The sequence below is a fragment of the Ambystoma mexicanum genome, chromosome 2q (genome assembly GCF_040938575.1).
Source record: "Ambystoma mexicanum isolate Mex_15411 chromosome 2q, UKY_AmexF1_1, whole genome shotgun sequence".
Classification (NCBI taxonomy): domain Eukaryota; kingdom Metazoa; phylum Chordata; class Amphibia; order Caudata; family Ambystomatidae; genus Ambystoma; species Ambystoma mexicanum.
The window spans coordinates 1,344,451,382-1,344,476,863 of record NC_090924.1 but is presented as its reverse complement, the minus strand read 5'-3'; the positions used below and the strand labels follow the sequence as shown (position 1 = coordinate 1,344,476,863).

General features: G+C 46.3%; 1 protein-coding gene across 1 annotated transcript in view; it reads right to left on the bottom strand.

Moving 5' to 3' along the window:
* STT3B (STT3 oligosaccharyltransferase complex catalytic subunit B) overlaps positions 1-25,482 on the bottom strand; it is an 872,418-nt gene that overhangs the window by 226,807 nt on the left and 620,129 nt on the right. The window contains exon 10 of the mRNA XM_069648801.1: positions 18,742-18,953. Coding sequence (XP_069504902.1) covers positions 18,742-18,953 — 212 coding nt within the window. The remainder of the gene's footprint in view (positions 1-18,741; positions 18,954-25,482) is intronic.

The following is a 25,482-nucleotide window of genomic DNA, read 5'->3' as shown; positions in this document are numbered from 1 at the left end:
ACTCCGATGGTGCACAACGACCGCTGGCTGTCGGATCGTTGGCGTGGTCTCCCCACCCTGTGCGTGAGGAGTCCGTCAATACAGTTCTCTCTGGCCATGGTTGCCAAAAAGTTTCTCCCTTCTGAATTTTGTCCTTTCAGGCTCACCACAGGAGATCCTGCACGACTGCTCATAACCTGAAGAAGGTCCGACATGCCTGAGAATTGAGACCACTGAATCCTGGGAGCCCATTGGAGGGATCTCATTCTCAGGCAAGCATCTGGCACCAGGACAATGCAGGTTGCTATGAGGCTGAGCAACCTTAGAACGTCAAAGGCCAGAAGACACTCGGCACTCTGAAATTTAGTGACCATGTGCAGAACGTGTTGAGCCCTCACCTCGGGTCGCGAGACTTTTCCAGAGGATGCATCCAGGACTGCCCCGATAAACTGACGTCTTTGTGATGGTATCATGTGGGACTTCTTGAAATTGATGGATAAGCCCAGTCTGGAGGGAGTGGCAGGTGGCACAAGGAACGGATCTTGAGTTTTGAGTGAGTGGATAATTCAGAGGTCTTTTTATGAATGGGAGGCAGTAACCCTGGGCTAGAGTTTAATGCCCAAGCATCTGAACTAATGCCCCGCCTATTTTGCAGATGCTTAGACAGTCTGCCTCCCAGTGGGGTCTTGTGGATTAACACCTCAGAGGTTTTGAGACGTCTGAACAGTGGCTGATGTTCAAGAAACTGCTGTTTGGGTAGACTTAGTACCTCTCACGCGTCCACCATGAGGTAACCTCCTTTGGCCTTCATCACTGGCCTGGCCCCTGGCCCCTTGCTCTATCAACGGAGCAATAGAAGCAAAAGGACTTAACCCTCCAAGAAGATCCACTGGTGTAAGATTTGTGGCTGTCTGATTGTGAGGAGTGATTTTTCGGTCGCCTTATAGGGGTGTAGCTTCTCCAAACTTTTGTGAGCCTTGCTACCAAACATGAGCCGTCAAAAAGCATATTGAGAAGGCCTGACTGCACGTCCCGTGCAAATCCTGACTCTCAACCATACAAATACTTGTCGCTATGGATCTACTGACGCGGTCAGTATTATCCAGCCCCGACTGTAGAGACTCGCACATAGCCTCTTTTCCATCACTAATGATAGCCAGGAAGCCATTTCGTCCCTACCCCCTCGGGAATATGGTCAGCCGCCATTGCTATACAATCCCACAGGGGGAAATGTCAACTTTGCTAAGGACCAAGTGGCATTGGCAGATTTCTTGCCCAAGCGTCTACTCTTTATCGTCGGTCAGGAGGGAATAAAGCGACATGAGGCATGTTTAGATGAGGACACCGCCGCCTCAAACAGCAGGCTTTCTGGTGTCGGGTGCTTTGCTAAATATTCCTGGTCGCTTCTAGCTGGGCTATATTGTTTGGTGAAGTTACTGTTCACAGCAGCAATTCTCAGGTGTCTCGGGTGTCTAATTTGTTTTAACCCTTTTTTGAAGGGCAATGTGAAAGGGAAGGAGTGCATCCTTTTGTGGACCCTGGTCCAGGATATCTGTTAAATCGTCCTGCTGAAATGGGTAAACCACCCAGGTCATGAGTTGCCTATAGGAGGCTTCTGCATGGTCTGAAGGGTGTGCTTTTTAAAATTCCAATTCTGGTGATGTATCCAGACCACTGTCTGTTTGGAGGCTCTCTTATCAGTCCATCTTGGATTCCTCCGACACCGGGACCTGTGGCATGTTAGCGGTACCGAACTCCAGGCCAAAGGGTGGAATGTCTGCATCAGAAGGCTCATGCTCTTCACAGAATAAGGATTTGAAAAAATCCTTTCCCGGTGAAGGTTTATACATTTTCTCCACCTGCTCTGCTAAAGGCGCGGACAGCTTTGAGCCGGTCGACTGTTTCATCGATATCATTGGCATTGACACTGGAGACGTGGGCGACTCAACGCCAACAATGTTGATGGCATAGACACTAATAGTGTCGAAGCCTTTTTTGCAGATAATGCCCTTAAATAGGCTAGACCCTTGTCTCGAAGGAGTCTTGGACGAAATGTCGTCGGGTCGAGACCTTGACGGCTCTCGATGGGTCGATGGCCAATATCCTGGGCTCGAGATTGCATTGGATATAGCCTTTGCCTTCCCTGTGTCGCCTTTATACAACGCGCCACTGGAGTGTCCCTCCTTGTCTTTCGAGGGGGCAGGGCCTCCATCTCGAATATCTTCAACATCTGCTCAGAAATCTCTTCCCACTCGGCAAGAGTAGAGGATTTGGTTGGACAAGAAATTCTCTCAAGAAAAACACAAAAACCAATCGCCTAAGATTGTTGACATGGGTCGACGATGAGCAGGGACCAATGCAGATACTACCCCTGAAGAATGAGTATGCGTCAGAAATAATGGCACAGTGAAAGTTAGAGAAAACCACAAGTGTGGCCGAGTTTTTGATGTACCTGGCATGAAGGAAGGAACAGCAGTCCTGATGGACCAATCCTGGGCTTGTGAATCAAGAGCATATATAAAGTTGCCACCAAAATGGGGAGGAGTTTGTTCATTGGTACTGATAAGCATACCGGCCTAATTAGTACCATAAAGTGACCTGCAGATTAGACTTCCCAAAAATGGACACGTACCCGAGGAAAAAAGATAGTTTCATCGAAGCAGACAGAGGAGAGATGATTACCTCAGCAAAATCAATAGAGGTATTAATTTATTCGGTCATTTGTATACCACACCAAACCCAGAGGCATCAAGGCATATTGTGACATTCCAGATGAGCATCCGTTGTTCAGCAGAAAAGCAGTGATATTCACAGCTAAATTTCTGCCAAGAATTCAGACTGCAGTAAATACTAAATGGTTATACCAAACCAGATGCAGCTACTGCAAACTGGCAATACGACAATAAAAGGATTTAATGCGATCAGAGAAGAGTTGAGGGCAATATGAGTGTAAATATCGCTCCAGGGTCTGATTAGTGCGTTCCGTTTGGCCGTCGGTCTGTGGGTGGTGACTCGTGGATAATCGTACATTAATCTGGGCCAGATCACAGCATTTCCTCCAGAATCTTGATACAAATTGACTACCTCTGTCAGAAATTATGGTAGAAGGAAACCCATGTAATTTAACAATGTTCTCTAAAAAAGTCTTTGCCAAACCGGCAGCGGTGGGAAGCCCTTTTAAGGCCACAAAATGAGCCATCTTTGAAAACAAATCTACTACCACCAGGATGGTGTCATAACCCTCACATGGCGGAAGATCTGTGATAAAATCCATTGATAAGGTATGCCATGGATTTGGTGGAATATTCGAAGGTTGAAGAAGACCGGCCGGTTTCTTCTTGGAATTCTTGTTCTGTGCACAATTTCCACAAGTCTGAATAAAGAGTCACATCCTTGCACCAAGTTGGCCACCAATAGCATCTTTTGATCTTTTCCAAAGTCTTGGTCACCCCTGGATGACCTTCCATTAAAGAGCCAAGGTAGTAGGAAATGACTGTATTTACCTACTGAGGCACTCAGAAAACAAAACGGTTCTGATAAGGCATTTCTTCTCGGACACTGAATGGATCTCCTTGATTAACCCATGCCAACAGCTCTTCCTGAGTAAAGGTTCCCTTCATCTCCTTCTGCAGGTCTTCGAGGAATGGTTCTCCAGTGTGCAACAACCCCAATACTCGTTCTCCTGCGATGATATTTGTAGGAACAGGAGAAACAAAGGCTTATCCATTGCCAATTTGAGATAAGGCGTCAGCCTTGCCATTGCGCACTCCAGGTCTAAAGTTGATAATAAAATCATATTCAGCAAAAAACAGGGCCCATCGAAGTTGCCGAGCTGACTGAGCCTTAACAGAACGTAAATACTGTAGATTTTGGTGGTCAGTGAGAATTGTAATGGTGTGTTGAGCTCCTAGTAGGTAATGTCTCCACTCCTTTAAGGCACTCTTGATGGCCAATAACTCCTTGTCTGTGATAGTGTAGTTGCGTTCAGCTGGCGAGAGTTTCTTAGACCAGAATGCCACCGGGTGTAAGATCTGAGTTTCGGGATTGCGTTGTGACAAAACAGCACCCATAGCGACATTAGAGGCATCAGTTTCCACATTGAATGGGAGGTCAGGTTGAGGATGTTGTAACACCGGAGCCTCAGTGAACTTGGCCTTTAATTTTTTAAAGACCTCACCAGCCTCTTCGGACCATTGGAATCTCTTATTCTTCCGCAAAGACGTGATGGGATGTACCAGTTGCGAAAAATTTTCCACAAAGCGGCGATAGAAATTAACAAACCCCAAAAAACTTTGGACTCCCTTTACACATGTTGGGGCTGGCCAGGTAACTATGGCATCCACCTTCCGCATGTCCATCTTGACTCCCTGAGAGGATAGCATGAAATCTAAAAATTTGACCTCGGAAACATGAAATGAACACTTTTCCAGCTTTACAAAAAGAATTTTCTCGCAGCTTCTAAAGAACTGCTGTAACATGCCTCACATGTTCAAGGGAATTCTTGGAAAAAAATCAAAATGTCGTCAATATAGACTACCACGCAAACATCCAGTAGATTTCTTAAGACCTCATTCATAAAGCATTGAAATGCTGCCGGAGCACTTCGCAGTCCCAAAGGGCATCACTTGATACTCAAAAAGACCCTATTTGGTACAAAAGGCGGTCTTCCATTCGTCGCCCTCCTTTTTTCGAATGAGATGATATGCGCCTCTGAGATCTAATTTAGTAAAAATCTGGGCACCCTTGATTTGATTCAACAAATTAAGAGATGAGAGGAATGGGATATCGGTTCTTGACAGTAATTTGATTTACGGCACGATAATCTATAAAGGTCCGGAGATCTCCTTTCTTCGGTACCAAGAAGAGTGGGGAGGCAGAGGGGGATTTTGAAGGCCTAATGAATCTATTAGCTAAATACTGGTCTAGATACTTCTTCAGGTAAGCGTCCTCCTTTTCAGTTAACAAATATATCCGATTGCAAGGAAGTTGTCCTCCTGGAAGTAGATCGATCTGACAATCGTAAGGACGATGGGGAGGTAAGATTTCAGCCAATTTCTCTTCAAAAACCTCCTGGAATTCTTTATACACAGGGGGCAAACTTCCAATTAAACCAAGAGTGGAGTTAGAAACTACTCTGTTTGGTCCAGGTTTCTTGTAATTTAATAAGTAATCAGAAGAATCTTCACATTCTGTGGCAAAGGTCAGAGATCTGGATCGCCAATCGATAAGGGTTGTGTTTCTCGAGCCATGGCATACCCAAAATGATCTGGACTAGTGGAGCACTTATATGTAATCCTCGCTCTGCGTTTTTTCCTGGCAAAGCATTGTAAGATCATCCGTGCGTTGTGTGACAGGGCCAGAAACTTGAGTACCGTTGACTGCAGATACATTTTCATGTTCAAACTTGTTGACGAGGGGAAAATCCAACTTGTATGCCAGTTTTGAATCCATGTAGTTACCGACCGCACCACAATCAATGTAGGCCTGTAAGACATGCATCTTAGTAGGCCGCTCTTGACTAAATAAGATAATATGAAAAACAAAGTGTGAGGTCACAACTCCTTGCTTCATGCTCGACAAGCTGACCTCTACACTTGCCGGGCACTGAAGTTTTCCGAAATCTGGTCTTTCTTGTCCAGGTTGACACCCCCAATGGGTCTTCGTGAAGGTTTTACAGGACAATCCTTGAGGCAATATACAGGTTTAACACAATAAAGACACAATTGTTGTTGCTGCCTCTTGTCCCTCTCTGCCTGTGAAATGGGACCTCTGACAACCCCTAACTGCATTGATTCCGTGTTAGTATCTGGACCAGTTCTTAATTGATTTTCTTTAGGGCGTACATAATAGTACCTACTTTCGGAACGGGAACGATCTACTCTTCGGTCTTGCAGGCGCTGGTCTAATTGGATAGTTAGGTCAATAAAGACGGCAATACCATCAGGAGGATTAACAACATGAGCCAATACATCTTTTAATTTGCTGCGCAACCCTCGATGTAATAAGGTTGTCCTTTTTTCGTCAGGCCGATTGGACTCTGCCACTAATCTATTGAAGGTTGCAACATAAGCCAACAACTCTTGGTTTCCCTGCCGGAGTGAGAGCAACGCATTACAGCATAACCGCCCCCCCCCTCCCAAGTACGATAGAATAAAGGCCACTTTAGCCTGATCTGTGGGGAAAACTCCTGGACGACAGAGGAAATGTAGCCTACACTGATTCATAAAAACCGCAAACTTCTTAGAATCCCCCAAAAAGCGTTCAGGAGGCGCTAAAGGAATATTTCCAGGAACTATCACTTGGACTGGAGTAGGGTGTGAGACAGGAGGAGGGACTGATGGATTAGCTGCGGGTAAAGGGACTTGTCCAGCCTGTGTCTGCAAGAGTTGGCGTGCTAACTTCTGTACGGTCCCTATTAGCGACAAGCTCCCTACGCAGTGCACTGGTCTCTGAGCGAGCGGCATGAACCTCCACTCTTAATTCCCCCAATAACTGGGCCAACTGGTCCACCTCAGGAGTCTCCATGGCGCCCGGGCAGAGTAATTTTCAAAAAGGCGGCTTCGCGTTCTGTAAAGCTTACCTGTGAACTCTGTGGGGACGCCTTTGAAAAACTCTGGAACTTCTGACAAGAAGCAACTTCTGTAACAATGAAAAGAGAACAATGTCCATTCTTAACTACTGCTCCTTTTCTGAAAACCTCACACCATTTGGTGACTGAAGTAACAACGATAAAAGCTCAACTTAATTTTAAATTATGTGAGCTCTCCATCCTGCGTCACGCAGAGGTGCATGTCCTGAAAAGTGGAGACGAAGGAGAGAACAATAGGGCACTCTGATATAATATGACTGATGTGGAACCTAGCTGAAGGGGGAATATAGCGAATAACCAAATGGTGCCTAATATACTGAGCGGCTGGTAGCAACAGTAATTTCTAACATGTTTTAACGATTGGAATGGAGATTAAGGCTCTAATAATCACTATCTCACTAAATACCTAAACTAAATATAGAAATGGGGAAAAAAGGGGCATGAAAATAACTGAACAATGTGTGACAAGTCCTAAGCAGAAGGCAACGTTATTCAAGGCGTGAGCGAAGCAACGATAATGCGCACACTACGGGCAATGCAAATGAAATTATAGAATAACCAAAAACCTCTGTGACAAATAGATACAACCTCTCACGAGTACCACCCAAAAAATCTAAAAAACTCAAAACAGTACTTGCGTGAGGAAAAGTAATTTTCAGTCAGGACCTCTGAGGAGGAACGAGGGGGAGTGACAGGAAAATAAAGAACTGTAAACGGGACAGGGTGCTTTGAAATGGAAGGGAAGGATAATAACAGAATAAGGACAAGACTTCGGAGACTGAGGAAAATATGGCAAGGGGCTAAATGCTGTGACTGGAATTCTGCGACGACCGCGTTAAGCGTCTGTACTGCGGGGCAGTACAGAAGCGCGAGTCCCCTCAGGAAACGACTACTTATAGCAGAGATCGGTCAAAGACTAGACTAGGAATGTTAGCTTTCTCAATGGCACAACCTGGCGGCCATTGAGGGGAAATGAACTTCCATTACTTTCAGTATAAATCTGACTTAACAGCAGGACCTCTCAATACCCTTAACAAGGTTAAACCTAAGGACCCATAGACTTAATTTGGAGACTGGCGTGTGATCATGACATTAGCCCCTGGCATACCAGTGGTGGCAGTTGGATGGGATGTACGGACGAAAGGAGACTATGGACTAGGACTACTCTAGTCACTACAGTGAGTAACTAATTACTCGTACGTCCCGTTTCCTCCATCCTTGTGGGCGATTCTACCAAACAAGACCAAAGGGTGGCGCCATGACAACCTGCCAAGGACGACGCAAATATGTTCTTCTAAGTCTGCATCGTGCCTGGAGTTGGTGTCCAGGGAGTAGTGCCGACTGAGTGGACCAAGTAGCCGCCTTGCTGATAACATCCCAGGAAGCATGCCTCTGGTACACTACTGCGGAACCAGTGCCACTGCCTGCATCTCCAAGAGCGAAAGGACCTCCTGTAAAAGAGACAGGCACCCTAACTGACAAAGGAATGGATGGAAGAGGAAGGCTGAAGCTCGTGGAAACAATGGATAGGATCCATGGGATCTTGAAAGAGGCTTCCATTTGTCCTGGAAAAGAGCCAGTCAGCCCCCTACTGGGGAGCTGTGGTTCCCCGACCGTGACGTCAAAGTTTGTTATCAGGGGCGGGAGCAGAGGAGGGGGAGCAGTAAAACCCACGCAAAGTCCTTTGCCGTTTACTCCTGCTGTCACTGGGCAAGCTGTCAGGCCTCTGTGTTTCAATGTCCCGAAACCCCTTGAATCTGTTGAAGTTGCAGGGTTTGAATTCAGCCCTGCTTTGAGCCCGGGGAAATTAATTTTGCCAGAGTTTGGTCAGGATAGCCAAGGATTTTGTAGTTTGAGTAGAGGTTTTCTTCTTTGCAAACTCATCATCGGTTGACAAATGAAACATGCCCAGGTCCTCGAAGAGGATACCCAAGATCCAATCCTGCACGTCAGAAGAAAAATGTAGTGCCATGCATCGACGCTGTCCTCATCTAGACCACCCTCCCCACCCCCTCTCCCCCTGAGCACAGCCCGCTGCTGGCTGTATCGATGTGGGAGACCAAAGAGTCCATGAGGTCAAGTACAACTGCCCGGGTATCAGCCAGACATGCCTTGATGGAGTCCTGCTGTTCCAGATGGAGGTCCAGCAGAAACCAACACACAAATCTCACCACAACAATAGGGCATCGGCCTGCCGCAAATGCAGCCCTGATGAAGCTTAACAAAGCTTGCCCAAGGACTCGAGGACCTTGTCCTCCTTCGAAAGACAGCTGGTGGCAGCTCTTAAGGAGGAAGACTTGTTTAGAACAGAGTGAGGCAGCATGAAGAGTGAAGCACTTTGAAACGTGTGTATAGGCGCTATACAATTAACTATCAATCTCAAACTATCAATAGCATCCACCAACAAAAAATGAGGCGGAGGGTGGGAAAGGAGGATTGGCTTCCCCAACAGTCAGCCTGAACTTGCTGTCCAACTTCTTGTTCATCTGGGCGTTGGCCCTGGGCTTCTCAGACTACCTTCACCACCTCCAGGACATCTTTCTGGAAGGGGGTGCCAGAACAGATTGGTGTACTGCCCAAATACTCTGTTAGGCAGGGGGGGGGGAGAACCCCACCAACGAAGAACTCCACAAGGCCCTGAAGGCAGTCATGAAAAAGCCTTTACAGATGCAGACGGTTTGGCGTCCTGGGCGGCGTCATCTCCCCCACGCCTTTTCAGACTGATGGGAGTCCTGGCCCTGGGACAAAGGTGACCACGGGATCCCCCCTGGATTCGGGACTGAAGGCAAGTCCAGCAGCTGTTGAGGGGGAGGTGTTGGTGGTAGGAGGCAGCGGAGGGGTTTGAACAACCAGCAGGGCCTGGACCGGTGGCGGGACAGGCACTGGCGGCACGGAAGGAACCGGAGGAGTGCGCAGGATGGAGGAGGCCAGGATGGCACAACCTGCAGGATCACCACCTTGACTATGTCCTTAAGGAACCCAGTCATCTGCCAACAACGCATGAGGAAGAGTAAGTGCTCGAAGAAGCGATCCTCGAATGCCGCCGGGTCCCGGCCCTCCAAAGCGCTAGGCCTATGCTCATGATCAAAGCGCCAAAGGGCGAGTAGCCATAAGTCTTTGAAGGGTTGATCTAGTCGGCCGCTGCATCTAGAGGGAAGGGAACATATCTTCTTGCAGCAACCATTCAATGGGGGAGAGCACGGGCGGGCTGTGTCGAATCCAAAATGGCCCCCAGACTAGCAGGCACCGCTACATGCCTATCCAACATCTTGGGACCTTGCGCCACGCCCTGGGTGAGAGCGTGTGAAGGCCGAGCCTTGGGAGGGCTCCGACATGAGAGTCTACAGCTTGGGCCTAGCACCCAAAGCCGTAGCAGCGACCTGAGATTACTCAGATAGGCGCTGAACCCTCGTCCGGCTGGCCGGTACGCCCTGACTCACGACCTTTGAGCAGGATCTAGTAGGCTGCGTGCCGTGTGCGCCTGCGCTGGTAGTCGTGCTGGATCGTGCAGAGGACTGACTCTTCGAGGTGGCACTCGACAATCCGTTACCGTGTGGGGTCGAAGGACGAACTTGACTGGGTATCCGGTAGCCTTGGCGGCCTCAGGTCTGCCCCTGGAGCGCCTGGAAGAGTCCCCGGGCCCCTTAACTGAAGAGCCGGTAGCCTTTGAAGCCTCGGCCTGCAACTACCTATATTCAAGGAACCCTGGCCTATGGGAACCCCTGGGAAGGAGTCGCAGTGCTGAAGAGGGCCTACCTTTTCTTGATAAGAGGTCCCGGAGACGAAGGCTTTAAGATGCGCTGGAGGAGAAGTGTGTAAGATGACCCGCCAACACGACAACTGATTCTTCAATGTCCTGTGACCAAGACCACAGGCCGCGCACACGTCCCAGCGGTGGTCGGGCCTCAAGCACTCAAGGCAGAGTACATGGGGGTTCGAAGCCTTGAATGAGCCGTCTCTTGGAGCACATCCTGTGAATCCTTCTGCAGCCGACATGCCCCAGGGGAGGTTAAATAAGAATGAAAAAAAATAAGAAGGGGAGCAAGTGGAAAATAAAAGTCTCTGCGCTGGCTGCCAGGTCCAACACCATCCGTGCGGAAAAAAAGACTGAGTGGAGGCGCTAAATTTAAAGGGGAAGCTCAATTTTTCACTGCAATGGGTTCTGGAACCGTCTCAATGTTGGGGGACACCCACAAGGATGGAGGAGATGGGTCCTACGAGTATACTGTGTTACAGTTTCCCACACATTTATTATACTAATTAGCTATATATTCTCTGCATAACAGGATCCTATTCTCGGGAACACTCCGAAGGGATTTTTATTGATATAATACACCCATATTTTAAAATGTTGCACACAAGATCACCTTTCCAAAGGTGGGGGTGTCGACCTATTTTTTATGGCATCTTATTCTTTTAGTAAATTGGATTCTCCTTTAGTTGACCCAGTCAACTATTTTTAAGCAAGAACCCTTTTGCCCGACACAAGAATGCTCAATATTATAGTGGTTTATCACCATTCCCCACACGCTAAAACCTTTGCTTATGTTAGTTGGGAAAATTAGCAAAGAATTGCTAACATGACTAAATCTCCTAAATTAAATCAAAGGTGTTAAGTAGAATTTCATTTTTGTGCAACATTCTCCCCACTTGCGGTCCCCCGCCCCCCCCAACTCTTAACTGTAATCTTGAATTTTTGATCAGTGTTCTTGAGTGAGTGGGACCTTTTACCCATACTCACTCAGTCTTTTACTCTACCCCTGGGAACCTTTTACGACTCTTTTGGTTGCATCTTTTTGGAGTCATGCTTTCCTACCCCTTTTAAGGCATCCAAAATTCATTATTGCAGATCACAGCTTTTTCTGTGCAGTGTTGTTGGGAGCTCGTTCAGCTGCCCTTTTTATTTTCCTAACTATAACTACTGTTTCCATGGATAGGGGGATGCTTTTTATCCTACCTTACTATTTTGTGGAACAGCCTACTACACCTTATGTGGAGTGCTGAGGGGCCACAATATATCCCTTTTTACACTTATCCTGTAACTTTCTAATTGCCATGGTAAGTTCATCTGAGTGGTTGGTGGCAGTGGCTGTGTACGACCTATTTTTAGTTAAACTTAAACACAGGCGTGGTGAGTGACACACGGGCCACCATTGTACTAAAATGGTGCCTGTCTTTTCGCCAACTATTTTTTAATAAAACAATAAAACAAAAACATGCTTGGTTACATCATATCACAGGTTCCAAAGCGATACAGTCGGCCATTGTGCCCATTTTCTTTATGTGTAGACCTATTCCAATGCACCACCCCACCAGAAACCCCTAGCCTCCCTCCTGCCACTTCCCCAGATTGAGCTTTCTTGGGACATCCCCTTGAAGTGTATATTCGCCTTTCAAGGGACATACAAATGTCTATGTTGATCACCATTGTCTATATTTAGGGTGCTCGGAGACGACCCAGTTTATAGCGATGTTATGCTTTATGAGGCCAATCGCTGTGGACTGAAACAATGTATCCCAACAGTTTGGGTTCACAGGGTAACTCTGTCCCTAGTACTGGCGTCTGTTGATCATAGCATGTGGTGCAGAAGCTACAGATTTGTGGACAGTCCCAGAGAAGGTGGAAAAAAGTGCCCTCCCCACCCCACAATTTAAACATGTTGAGTTATCAGTGCAACCCTATCGAAAAATTAAGACACAGGGCTAATACACCCGATGCAGAATTTTAAAATTTGTACAAATCTAAATCTAGAGGAGATTTTAACTTCTCTGGGAACCAGCTGGGCTTCCAGTTCAAATAGTCCCACATTCACCTCCCATCTGGTTTTAAGATTGGATAAATATGGTGTTGCAAAGAGGATACGACTTGATATAGTGTAGAAGGGGCTAGTTGTTATACACTCCGGTAGAAACATTCCTTTCTAGTGGGAATCACAGTGAGATCGCTGGGAGGTCGACTATCTGTGCACACAGTACATGTGACATTTATATTTGGTGATATCATTCAGTATTGGGTAATCAGTGTGTTCGCTGTAGCTCTGCAAATGGTGTAATACTCCCATCTTTCACCAAATCATTGAGTGTTACTGGCATCAAACCACACCACAAACACTTGCAGCTTATTCACTTCTGGCAACTGTGGGTTTCCCCCAAAGCAGTTACGCCAGTGTCAGCCTATTGACCCAGCCAATATGTTTGTGAACTTCCTTCCATATGTGCATCGTATGTTGGGCCATTAGTGAGAGAGAAGCCTGCCCTGGCCGCCAATACAAGACGCAAATTGGATTAACTCCCCCCATCCACATAGTTTCAGCCCTGATATGGGCTAGACTGGTCTCCAGGGAGCCAATTTCTGATTGACTCACTCAGTAATAGCAATGGATATGTGGCAGCCTGATACCACCCTTCTAGACCACTCTGTAGTGTGGTGAGGGCAATCCATGGTCGTTTAACAACCCACAATAGTTCCTGAAGGGTCGTTTTAATCTAATTAAATTGCTGTCTGGGGGGGAATGGAGCTATTTTGCAGAATATACAAATACCTGGTCAACATAAGCATATTGAACAAGGCGGCCTGCCCCATAAGGTTAGTGGAATGGATTTCCAATGCTTGATCTCCCTCAAAAAGCGGTCCGAGATATGGTAAAGGTTGCAGAAGGGGATCCCTGTGTCCTCTGAGCATATGCACATGCCCAGTTATTGAAAGCCCTCTACTGGATATGGGCAGACTGGAGGGATCACCAGGTCATCGTCCTGACTTGGTAAAATGATATATTTACTCCAATTTACTCAGAATGCCAAATTTTAGGTCGTCCCATAATTGCAGTCTCACTATCGGACAAGAGTGACCGAGTGTACCCAGATATATCAGCAGGTTGTTGCTTATAACAAGACCTTGTCTTCCCATCCCGAAGACCAACGGAAATCAGCCCAAGTTGGATCGATTAGAAGTTACTCAGCAAGTGGTTCAATGGCAAGAGTGCACAATAGGGATGCGGGGGGGCAGTGGGCAATACTGCACTGTGCCCTGGCCCAGTGTAAAGGGCCTAGAGGTTGTCCCATTTACCCAGACAACCACCATGAGCGACTCAAAGTAAGCAGACTCAGTTGGTAAAGTTACTCCAGACTCCCATTTTGTCCACGATTTCCCCTATGATATACCACAATGCCAAGTCAAATGCTTTTTCAAAATCAACCGAGAGAAGCGCCAACTACTCCCGGATGGCAGGGGCTCGTTCAATTGCTAAATGCAACTGCCGGATATTCATACGGGTGGATTTATCAGTCATAAACTCACATTGATCAGGGTGAATCAGAGATGAGATAACCGGTAATAAGCAATTTGTGAAAACCTTAGCAAGTACCTTGGTCTCCCCATTTATACGAGAGAATGGTCAATAAGATGCAGAGCTCAGGTTTGGTTTGGGGCAACTATACTAGCTCTCCGGAGGCAGAACACCCACGTCTCTACTATGACAAAATAGTGTAAAAAAGGGCTTGACCATGTCTGCGCTCATTTTCTTCCACATCAGCTCTACGGGAAGTCGTTAGGGCAGGGAGTTTTTTCTGAAGTGGAGTTGGGTAATAGCACTCTGTAATGTTGGTGATCAGGCAAGCAGGGGGACAGCAAGGTTATAGTATAGTGGTGTCTTGCAGTTTAGAGGAGCTGCTCGTGGTGCAATACAGATCTTCATAATCAGCGAAAGCCTCGGCTATATTTTCATCTTCCCTGATTTTCTCACCCTCGTTGCTCATCAGTTCCCTAACTATTCTGTGGCCCTCATCCCTTATTTCTAGCCATGGTAGCATTTTCCCCCACCTTCTCTCCTGCTTCATATATAAGGCTACTTTTCTCCCAGTTGTGCATTATCCCAGGAGATATTTCAGCGTATCTCCCCTTCCTTTAGGGGTGATTGGTGTGTCTCGCAGGAACCCAATGTAAGGTATTGGTCTTCTAGTCTCACATTCTGCATCTTTCACTCCTTGTAGTTGGGGTTTTCTTTTAAATATAATCCACAAGATCATTTGCCCTTTGAGGACCATTTTGTATCCCTCCCATAGTGGCACCGGGCTATCCCCTGATCCAGTGTTAATATTGAAGTACTCTGTAGTTTGGGATGTTATACTATCTACAAAGTCAAGGATCCCCAGATAGTAACCATTTAAACACCACCGTGGGGTATGTATCATTTGGTTACCTATAAGCTCTATTTACAGCAGTGAATTGTCAGATGCCTCAAGGAAGAAACCATGCAGAAAACAGGCTACATGCATCTGGTCAGGATAGGGAAAAAGAAGTCTAGTCTTGACAGGGAGGTGTGAGACCCAGAGTGAAATCTGGAGGATGCAGTTCTCGCCAAATGCCACTGAGGCCCAGTGCTGTTGAGAAGGCTGATAGACTTGCGGGTACGTCAGGATTTCCACCACGTAAATGTGTACAGTCCAGGGTTACTTACGTCCATCACGTCACTGAAGTCGCCCCGCCACCCAGGATCCATAGGTCTGTCTGATATTTCAAAAGCATGGTTTGTAGGTTATCTAGTAGTTCAATGTATAGTGGTGGAGGGGTGTAAACTGCCAATTTGCCAACGGTGACTCCCCATAATTTGACAATAGGACAAATCTACCCTTCCAGTCCTGTTGCACCAACAATTTAAGGGGAGACGTTTGCATATAACTAGAACACTGCTATGGCCCACAGAGAAGCCTGATTGTAGAAAGGTCCTATAGTTTGATCTGTGAAAGAGTACATGCCGACCTGCCATGTGTGTTGCTGTGAGAAGGGCTATATCGGGAGACGTATCTGTTGAGAAACTGCATCACCAGTCTCAACACAGGAGCCCACACCAGTTACATTCCATGTAACCACGTGGAGGAGTTTCTCTGTGGCATTAGCTGGCATTTGAATCCAAGTGTATTCCGAGGGTCGATGTCGGACTGTCCAATGGTCCCGAGGAGGACAACATAAGCCTTGTTATGTATTCTGGTGAATATGATGTCCCATGAAAAATGATAGCGTGGTGTATATTAGTGACAGTGATGTACTAATCAAAACATAAAACCCATAACCCCGAACATTCCCCACCCAATACTCTGTCCCAACCTGAAGTACCTGTCGCCTGACCAGGTTATCTAAATAGTTACTATTAAACTTTTGGTGGTGGGGAAGAGAGGGATAGCAAAAAACCACCCTCTGTCCCAGACTGTGGAGCTCGGCCATAGTATGAGAAGAGTAAACCAAAAGCTAAGTCACGTCCCATGATGAAACCGGTATGAGGCTTGCATCAAAATATAGGTCCATCAGCCAAGGATGCTTGAGCCCTCTCCTACACTGCTAGGAGCCAGCACTCATGATTTTGCTGGTCGTGTGGGTACCCTATGTTCCTGTGGCAGACAGCGGGGGGGTGGGGGGAGAAGGGGGTTAAGGTTTGCATCCACCTCATCATAGGTTTCAAACCAGTTCCAGGCTTCCCGCATGTTCAAATCGTGGTGTGACCCTCCTTATGCTAAACCTTAAGTGGAGCAAAGAAGAGAAGTCCATATTTAATAGGTTGGGTCAGTAGACTTTTCTTGATGGAGGCAAAGGACTGCCTAGCATGCTGTACCTCTCGAGAATAGTCAGGGTGGAATAAAAGCTATTTGGAACCAATGTAAGTGATCAGCCACTCGCACGCGCCATTTGGAATAACACATCACAGTCTCGGTAGTTGAGCAGTTTTGCAGTCACTGAGCTGTCATCAGCCAGGTCTTCCCCCGCCTGATCACTGCCACCAGCAACCTACCAGTTGTCAGCCAAGCGATGTGTAGACAGGGTAAGCTGCCTGTGTTGTCACTGAGAACACTTCTGGCAAGAGGACCACAGGTGTGGCGTACTAAGAGGCCCCTCTGCAGTAGTTAGCAGACCTTTAAGCTGCAGGTAACAGAATACTGACATTTTCCCTACGTTTAACCCTTGTTCTAGTGTTGCCACATCAATAAGCCTTCCATCAGCCCACAGTTGGCTGAGCCTTTCTGGCCCTACTTCAAACCATGTTTTAAAGTCTACCGGGTTGGGTAACCTCTGTGAAAGAGGGGTTAGGGGGAGGGTAATCCATGGACTGCTCATTGGGATGGCCAGGTGGTAAGCTCTTGAGCCCTGCCACACTTTCTCTAGACCTCCCATGGGACCTTTAGACTGGAGTGTTCCCTGACTTTTTGGTATGGAACCCATAATCGTTTGTCTACTGTAACTGGTCACAGCCAATAGTTTTCCATGCCAACCTATTTATATTTTCTGGCCCGTAGGTGATCCTACAGTAACCAGAGTTGTGCCCTAAAAAGTATACCCAGCGCCTGGGGAACACACTGAAAATCCCCCACCCCCCCATCCGATTCCATCACCTAGATCAGTCTCCCATATGGGATCCTTACCCTCCCAAAGGAATAACCCCATTTCCGTCAGGAACTGTTAAGGGATATCCACTGGTCGTATAGTGATTAAGAGTATTATACGGGGTAAAATATTAACCTTCACTGCATTTCACTTCCCCGCCCACCCCAAATTAGTCCTTCGCCACCTTTCCAGATCTTCCCACATGGTTTCCTAGTGGCACGGGAAATGTAACCGAGATAGGGATTCCGAGTCCCTGGGCTGTCTGAGGAAAGCAGAATGTTGTCTGCAAAAAAACCCAACTTCTATTCCATGTCACCTATTTGCATGCCATGTATCCACTCTGATGATCCCCTGTATAATTAACAATTCTCAGACAAGGCCCCATTTATTTACTGCTGCAAAGGGATCAGGGTATATTTCTCCCACCCACCTCAACCAATGGGGACCGAAATCATACTTTAGCATTACCCCGTAAAAAAGGCCATCTGACCCGGTCAAACGCTTTCTCAGCATCTAGTAGTGACATCAACAGGCCGGTTGGAGCCTCCTTTGCTGCATAGATCAGATTCAGCACCTTCCTAATACCTGCCCGTTGTCTCCCCATAACAAATCCCACCAGGTCTGTATGGATCAATTCCAGTGGTATACCCTCCAGTCTAGTAGCCAGGATACTTAAGTATCTTTGCATCTACATTCAGTAACAAGATGGTCCTGTAGGCTGTGCACAACTGTGGGTCGTTTCCAGTCTTGTATATCAAGGTAAATCAATGCCTGTGGGAGGTATGTTCACCCCCTCCAGGATTTCGTTAAACAGGTTTGCTAGTTTGGGGGCCTAGAGTTCCATAAATGAAGAAAGAAAAAATGACCCATTTGGGCCGTGCCTTTCCCAGCTTCATCCCAGATATCTCCTTCAGGACTTCCTTGTGCGTGACCTTCCCCACCAGTTTAATCAATTGTGCCTGCCTTAGTTTCTGCATTTCTACCCTTCTGGGATAGTTGACAATTTTTTTTTGGGGATGCTCTCCCCCCACCCTATATAATATTGATATTGAGGAATAGTCTGCAAATGAGCCCATAATCTCTTTGGGCCCTACGCTAATCCACCCTGACTCAATCTTCACATTCGCAATTTTCCGTTTATGTTCTGTCTCCCTAGCCGCCTTGCCAGCATGGTGTCTGCCCCTTCTCATAATATCTATTTTTTTTGTTGTAAAAGTCTGATTGTAGCTCCTCAGTCAGCTGTATTCGGAGATCATTTTGTTCAATTATTTTTCCAACACCTGTTAAAATCCCAATTTGGTTTCCAATTTCCCTAATCCCTCCTGCAGTTTGGATTCGATCTAAAACTACACAGTGTGGGTTCCCGCTCACCGTCAGCAGCAGTAGGGCACAATACTAAAATACTTTTAACGATATATTGTGCTTTCCTCCAACCAGTTCCATGCCTCATTAATGCAATGTCTCAAGGGCCCCAAGGCAGCTGGCGTACCAGTGCCAAGCAGCCATCTTGGGCTGTCACGAGCTACACACACTACTGAATGAAGTTCCATGGTGTTTGTGCCTGTGGTAACAGTTCTCTGGCAGGGTTCTGTTTTTAGCAATGGACTGCTAGGTGGTGAACAATGATATGATAGTTAATTTATATAGCGCCTATACACGATGAATACAAGAAACATTTTCAAGTTCCTATCCACCCTTTGGAACAGATTTTACTAGACAAGTTTGATGTGCCTCCAAGAGCTCTTAAGGATAATAATGTTGGTTTTTTAAATAGATTTCACTAAATCTTTATTCTTCTCACCTTATCATACAGGTTGCCAGGATTTCTTTTGTCATCTTCATCACTGCTGTCTTCTATAGGTGGATTCTCCCTCTTCATATCATCACCCAGGTAATGCTCAAAGACATTGGAGAACGCAATTGCAGACAGCATACAGACGACAGGAGTCAAAGTTAACATCAGGCGGACCATCACCCCAGCAAAATACACAGCACTGATTGCATACAGAGCAACTAAGGAGAGAAAAAAGATCCGGATGACAAAGCAAACTAACAAAAATCACAGCCTAACTGGCTCAGCTAATGGAAATATGCCCACATGATTCCGACAAACCATAGAAACCAAACTCACAAATTGTACAGTTTATGAAACAATTCATTTGTGACCACATTTTAAAAAAAAAATAAGTTAATTAGCACTGTTGCTATTGCACTCCTAGTTCATAGTCCTTAGTTCTCCATACTTGTGTGAGATGGCCTAAAGGAATAGGACCAAAATAGTTACGCCAAGCAGCCATGAGAAAGAGCATCAAGCCACACACATCTTGATCGTTCACAGCATGGCGTCCCCTTTTGCATGCTCCCAGCACCAACTGCTATTCCTTTAATCCGGGATCATTACAGGATCTTATTACAGGATGTCAGGCCATAATGAGGAAATTACTCTGTACAAAGTGTACAATATTGACTAGGGCAACTACTTACCCTCACATCCCTACCCCCTTTCTTCTATACTCGTGGGACACTGCCAAATACCATTATTGGGTGGATGCAGAGGTCCAGAAATTAAGCAAATGCAGAAAAACTTCATTAGAAAAGTTTTATGCAGTATTGATGTTCACTTCTAGAGTCTGCTGCCTTTGATTATCCAAGGAGTCATGTTTGCAGAATTAGCCCAAATAGGTTTGCAGATATCTTCTAAAGGGGACAAGTCACTGAGGTTGCCAATTCCATCAACAGATGTGTGGCAACTCTCTGGAGCAGTCATTCCAAGTGAATATGAAGGCAACCAGTCCAGCATGCAATTGAGATTCCGATCAAGTAAAAATGTTATTTGCATGTTGATAGAAAATGTGTGAAAAGACCCTTCAGCCTCAGACTCTGGGTTGCAGTAGAATACTACGAGGTAGATTCCTTGGTTGATGTAGAAATCTAGACCCACCTTCTGTGGAAAGTTGGGGTGTGTACGCAAAAAACCACCTTGTGGTGAAAAATGGGCTGCAGAGCGCAGATCTTTCTGATCGTGGATCCTGGGGTGATCCCAACCAGGAAAGCCCTCATCCAAGCAACAGATTTCAAGTCTTGAAACCACGGGTTTGAAGCGTTGACGGTGTCGGGTAGAAAGATCCATATTCCAATGCCTGGTGGTACAGGATGCCCTGATCTGACAGTGACTCATTTGAGAACGTCTTCTCATCACTGGGTTTTCTAGAGAGGAGTTTACCAAGTTTCTGGCCAGGAAGGCACTTATACAAGATAGTCATGTCCTGCAAGACACCACTGATAACTGAAAAGGCCAGGTGGCATTTGAAGCAGGGCAAACATTTGCTTTCAAGGGGTTGATCTGTTTCTGATAGCACCTAGGGCAGAATCAGATTCACTTTCTGGTATATTGGTGCCTAGCAGAAGGCAATCTTAATCACTTCCATATTGTCCTGCAACAGGCCAATCAAACCCAAAGTTAGAAGATCAAGTTCTCAGAGACCCAACTGATATCAACTGATAGTTAGAATCTGTAGATGGTGAGGATCTCGAGAGCCAGCAGGAACCAGTACCAGAACTTGTTGGGCCAATTGAGTTTACAAGTAACATTCAGTATATGTGGAATGAGAATAACACTCCTTGACTGTCCGATTCTCCTAAAGTAGGAGAAATGTCTACAGGTTAAATCAGACCCCTTTTCACCCTTCCATGAAACAGGAAAATGGGACACCTCTTCTCGGTTGGCACGCAGGTCCAGAAATCTTTGATTATCCAGTTTTTCCCATACTTTGTTCATTCCGATTTGTGTCGGGGTTGGGTGAGTCTGGGATGTGACCATGATGGGTGAAGTGCTAGAAAGAAGGCAAATGAAGTGAGGGACAGAGGCAGGTTTAGAGGTGAGAGAATAATATTAGCTAGCAAGCAGATGAGAGGTAGGTTAAGAGGGTAGCTGGAGGCAGGCTTTTAGAGAATTCCATGCAAGTGGAGCAAGAAGAAAGAAGGAGCGGAAGCAAGAGGAAGCACAGGGATAGCGAGGAGGGTAGTCGAGGAGGCACAGCAGAGATTACAAGAAGGCTTGTAGCGTTGGATATAGGTGGATAGAGTCATGCCTTACCGTGGATAGATTTGTGAACCAGCAGGACATTTAAATCTGGCCTTGTTTTGCATTGTCAGACATCTGGCCTGGTGAGGGCAAGAGGAAGTATCAGTGAAGTGAGGCACAGTCCTGGCTAAGCATAGTTGCAGAGACTAAAGAGGATGCTGGCACATTAGTCCAGTTTAGAGAATACAAGAGTGGTTGAGAGATGGTTAGCAGGGTTAAAAGGAAGGAGGTTCCTGATTTTCATAATCTTCAGGAGGTTAAGGCGAGCTGCTGTTCAAGGTTTGGAGATTAAGTAGAGAAGGTGTGAAGGGTCATAGATGACGCTGAGGTTTATAACGGAAGAAGAGTAGGGGAGAGTGTCAATTGGAACTGGATAGGCAGAGGAAGATTTGAGAGAGGGCTTTTGGAAAGGGAAGAAGAGCACCTCTGTTTTGGTAGTTTAACATCAGAGTGGCAAGCCATCCAATATTTAATGGCAGAGAGACAGTTTGTCATTTTGATAGAGAGCTGCGAGGAGAGTTCCGGAAGAGAAGATTTGGGTGTCTCCGGCAAAGAGTTAGTACAAGAACCCAAAGGAGGAGATTAGCGCCTCAATGGCAGAGGTATAGAGTGTAAAGAGGCGTGGACCCAAGACGGTGCCTTGTGGAACACCAACATTTCAAGGAGTGAGTTGAGGGGCGTTGTGTCCCAAGGAGACAGAATTGGTGAGGTGCAAGGTAGAATTTAAACCAGGCAAGGGCTTGATCAAAAATCCGAATAAGAAAGTATTTAGGATATCAGAGTGATTGACCGTGTCAAAGGAAGCAGACAGGTCAAGGAGAATTAGGATAAAGTGTTTAAGCGTTCAGCACAAGCAATGAAGCTGGACACATTCATGAGAGGAGTTTCCGTGGAGTGACAGGAGTGGAACCCTGCTTGTAGGGTAGTCTCGAAGGTTGTGGATGTCGAAGGAATTGGTACGACGGTTGAACAACCATTTCGAGCACTTAGTGCGTAAGGAGAGACACAAGGCGAAAGTTAGTCGGTAGGTGCGGGTCAGCACCTTGGTTCTTTATGAGTGGGACGACTGTGGCTGTTAAGAAAACGGAGGGCAAGCAAGCAGAGATGAAGGGCAGGTTGAGATTTCAGCTAGGTGACAAGCTGGAGAAGGCAGTTTTGGTGGAAGAAGCATCAGGTGTGAACCAGGAGTGAGAACTATAGGTCAGAGAGAAAGAGAGCAATGGCAGAATTTCCTTTTAGTAATAGGTGAACCAAGCGGTGAGGAAAGGACAGAGGGTGGAAAGGAGATGGTGGTAGAAACTGAGTAATCAAATATGGATTGTGCAACAGTAGTATTAGTGGCTGAAAGATGGAGATGAATAAGAGATCCACAGGTACCCCCTATGTGAGTAGGTAGATTATGGATAGAGTGGAGAGCTTGGTCACTAAGAAAAGATTGAAGTGGTTGGAGAGGCAAGGCTAAAGTCACCTTAGAGGATGAGATGTTTAGTGAAAAGATAATGAAGAAGTTGCCCAAGATGAAAGAATGGTTCAGTGGAATCAGGAGGGCGATAGATGTAGATTATGTGAACAGAGTAAGGCAGAGCAATAGTAGAGCTGGTGAATTCAAAAGAGGTAGAGGAGGAAGTAGCATTGGAGATTTGTGAGGCATTGAAATAAATTAAAAGCCCAGACCTGAGAGCCCCACAGTTCTGTACTCTGTATGCGTCAGACTGGCTACTGAAACGGAAGAACAGCTCAGAAAAGTGCATCTGGCCTTATGGTACTGTCTGCTCACTATAGGGCAGATTTGACCATGGTGAGGGGCAAGATCAGACTGTGAAAAGGACTCTTGAGCACAAAGAGTCCATCCTATGAACACCTTGGCATGCCGGTCTATTCACAAGCCTACATGCAAACCAGCATCCCTTCATAGGTAAGGGCTGCAACTGAGGAGGCCTCCAGACTTTGTCCCAGTCAGGAGATTTAATTCTATCCTCTGTGGGTAATCAAGATAGGGCTGAAGCATCAGATGTGTTGATCCAGTGCAGGTCATTTTAAAGAAAATGAATGCACTGATTGGTGACTTTGCAAGCCTTACCTCACAAGTAAGCCTGCACACGCTGCTGCATACTCCTCACGCCGGTCTTCGGTGCCCTTTTTTCTTCTTTCAGGCCACCATGCAAAGAGAATGGCCCACATGTAGTCCCTTCTCCCCGTTTCATGGTGGCCATTTTTTCAGTTTACTTTTATTTTCCATTTACTTGAATGGCTGTCATGGAAAGGTATAAGGGACTACGTGTAGTCCCTTCGTCCTTTCCATGGCGGCCATTTTCTTTGTTTACTATGGCCACCACGGAATGAGACCATGGACCGTTTTTCTGTCTACTGCAGGCATTTTTGTAAACTTTTTTTGTAACTGTCCACGCAGCGCCTTTAGTACCCCAGTCTAACAGGCCGGGGTACTAATGGCAATAAGTACCTCGATTGCAGGTAATTACTGCATGAGGTAATGCCCCCAGGGCCTTCGCTCAGCATGGAACTATGGGCCCCCCGGGGGCATTACCTTATGCAGTAATGGCCCGCAGTCTCTGGGTTTATTGCCATATTTAAGGTCTGAAGAGAAAAGATGCAAGGTCTTTTCTTGGGAGGCGGTAATGCAATAGAAGGGTCAGGAAATCAGAATAGCCAATTAGAAGTAGGGCAATAGGCGCATTTTCTTCTGCCTTATAAGGGAAGTGACTGACATCACATTGGTAACTATCCTAGGTGCAGAGCAGAGACCAAAAGGCAGCAACATGAACTGTTAAGACCGAAAGGATTACAACACAGGTTCTTAAAATGCGGAGGCTAAATGGTAATGTGTATGTAGGTTTCCTGCAAGTCATGGCTCATAATGTCCCTGTTGAAAGGAGGAAGAAATCTGTGTCAGGGTGACTATTTTGAATAGGTCTTTTGGAATAAAGGTTTAAATATGAAACCTTGAGAATGGTGCACAATGTACCAGAATCTAGAGTAAGACCCTTTATGGATCTGAAGGGGGACATTGCCGTCCCCATCCGAACTTCAGAATCTCTGCATAGAGTCGATGAAAGGTGTGTGAGAGGGTGACAGGAGGGGTAACAGGAGTTGGGATGGCGGAAGCTTTTTGCCACTAAGATAATTGGGGAGTCCTAGGACAGTCAACTTCTTGTTTTGTTGCTTGGGAAGGGGGAACAAACTTGTGTTCTACCTAGTCGCTTACTGGTCGAACACAAGTGTTGTGCCAGTTAAGATTCCAGGATCAAAACGGAAAGCCCAATCTCACTTTTGAACTGAGGGGGCTTAAGTTACAACTTTGCAGTGACGGTTGAAAAGGACAGATCGGTCCTCTTTGAAAGACGGGGCTTACATTTTATCTTTAGCTCCAACATCAACTTTGTGCACTTTTGCAAATATCATAGAATATGCAGGCCAATACACATTTCCTGGATACCCGTTTCAGCTTCCAACATGTCCACAATGACCAGTGTGGCAACAGCTATCCTTTCTAACAAAGCCTTATGTGCTTGCTTACTGGAAGGTGCTTGGTAAATTCTGCAATGTCTAAATAGATAGCGTTATTGTCCAGTTTCAAGTGCAAAGCAATGTTGATTTAGACCTTCCGTGTGGCTTATCATGAGAGGCAGTTAACAAGTCTCTGCTCTGGGCCCAAGGCCTAAACCACAAGGTCGACATTGCTTGTGGGTGCACTGATAATCGGTTTCTCCTAAACTGGAGCTCTGGATTTAGGTCCGTTTCCTATTAGTCCCCAATCGTCAGTAGGGACTTGGAGCCCCGACTGATAAGGGGAAAGGGGCGTGGGGTTTGGCAGGTGGAGTTTTTTGCTTTTCAACTTAAGTCTTATGACGCCAAACAAAAGGTGGGGTGTCAGACGGTGGTGGAAGTGGGCAGGGTCAGACCATAGCTGGAGATAATCTTGTTTCTACATTACTTAATTTAGGAAGAGATTAGTCATCCTATCAAGGGAATCTGTTACTCTGGATAGATCCCCATTGCAAGGTCCGACTGTGTGGAGAGGACTGCCTTGGTAGCACAAATAAAGGTTGAGTAAAGGTTGAATGGAAAACTCATGCCCTTGGTGACTTTATCTGACCAATCCACCAGACGGAAGTGGGCAGAAGTGGTCTGTCGTGGTGGAGAGGAGAGTCTTTTTGCTTGCTGTTGGAGGTGGAGCTCACACAGGAGAAAATACAAAAATACCAAAACTGCATGGAGCACGGACGGAAGTGGGCAGAAGTGGTCTGTCATGGTCTGTCGAAGGTGTAGAGCGGCTCAAGACTTAAGAAAAAAGGAACTATTCTGTTACATCTGGAGTACTCATACTAGAAAGAAACAGGGTTGTTTCCACAGTGACTGTTGGGGTAATACCCTTTGAGCCGTGGTCTCCAGTCTTTCTACCACCTCCCATCTATTCAGCTGCCGCCTCTGCCTCGCAGC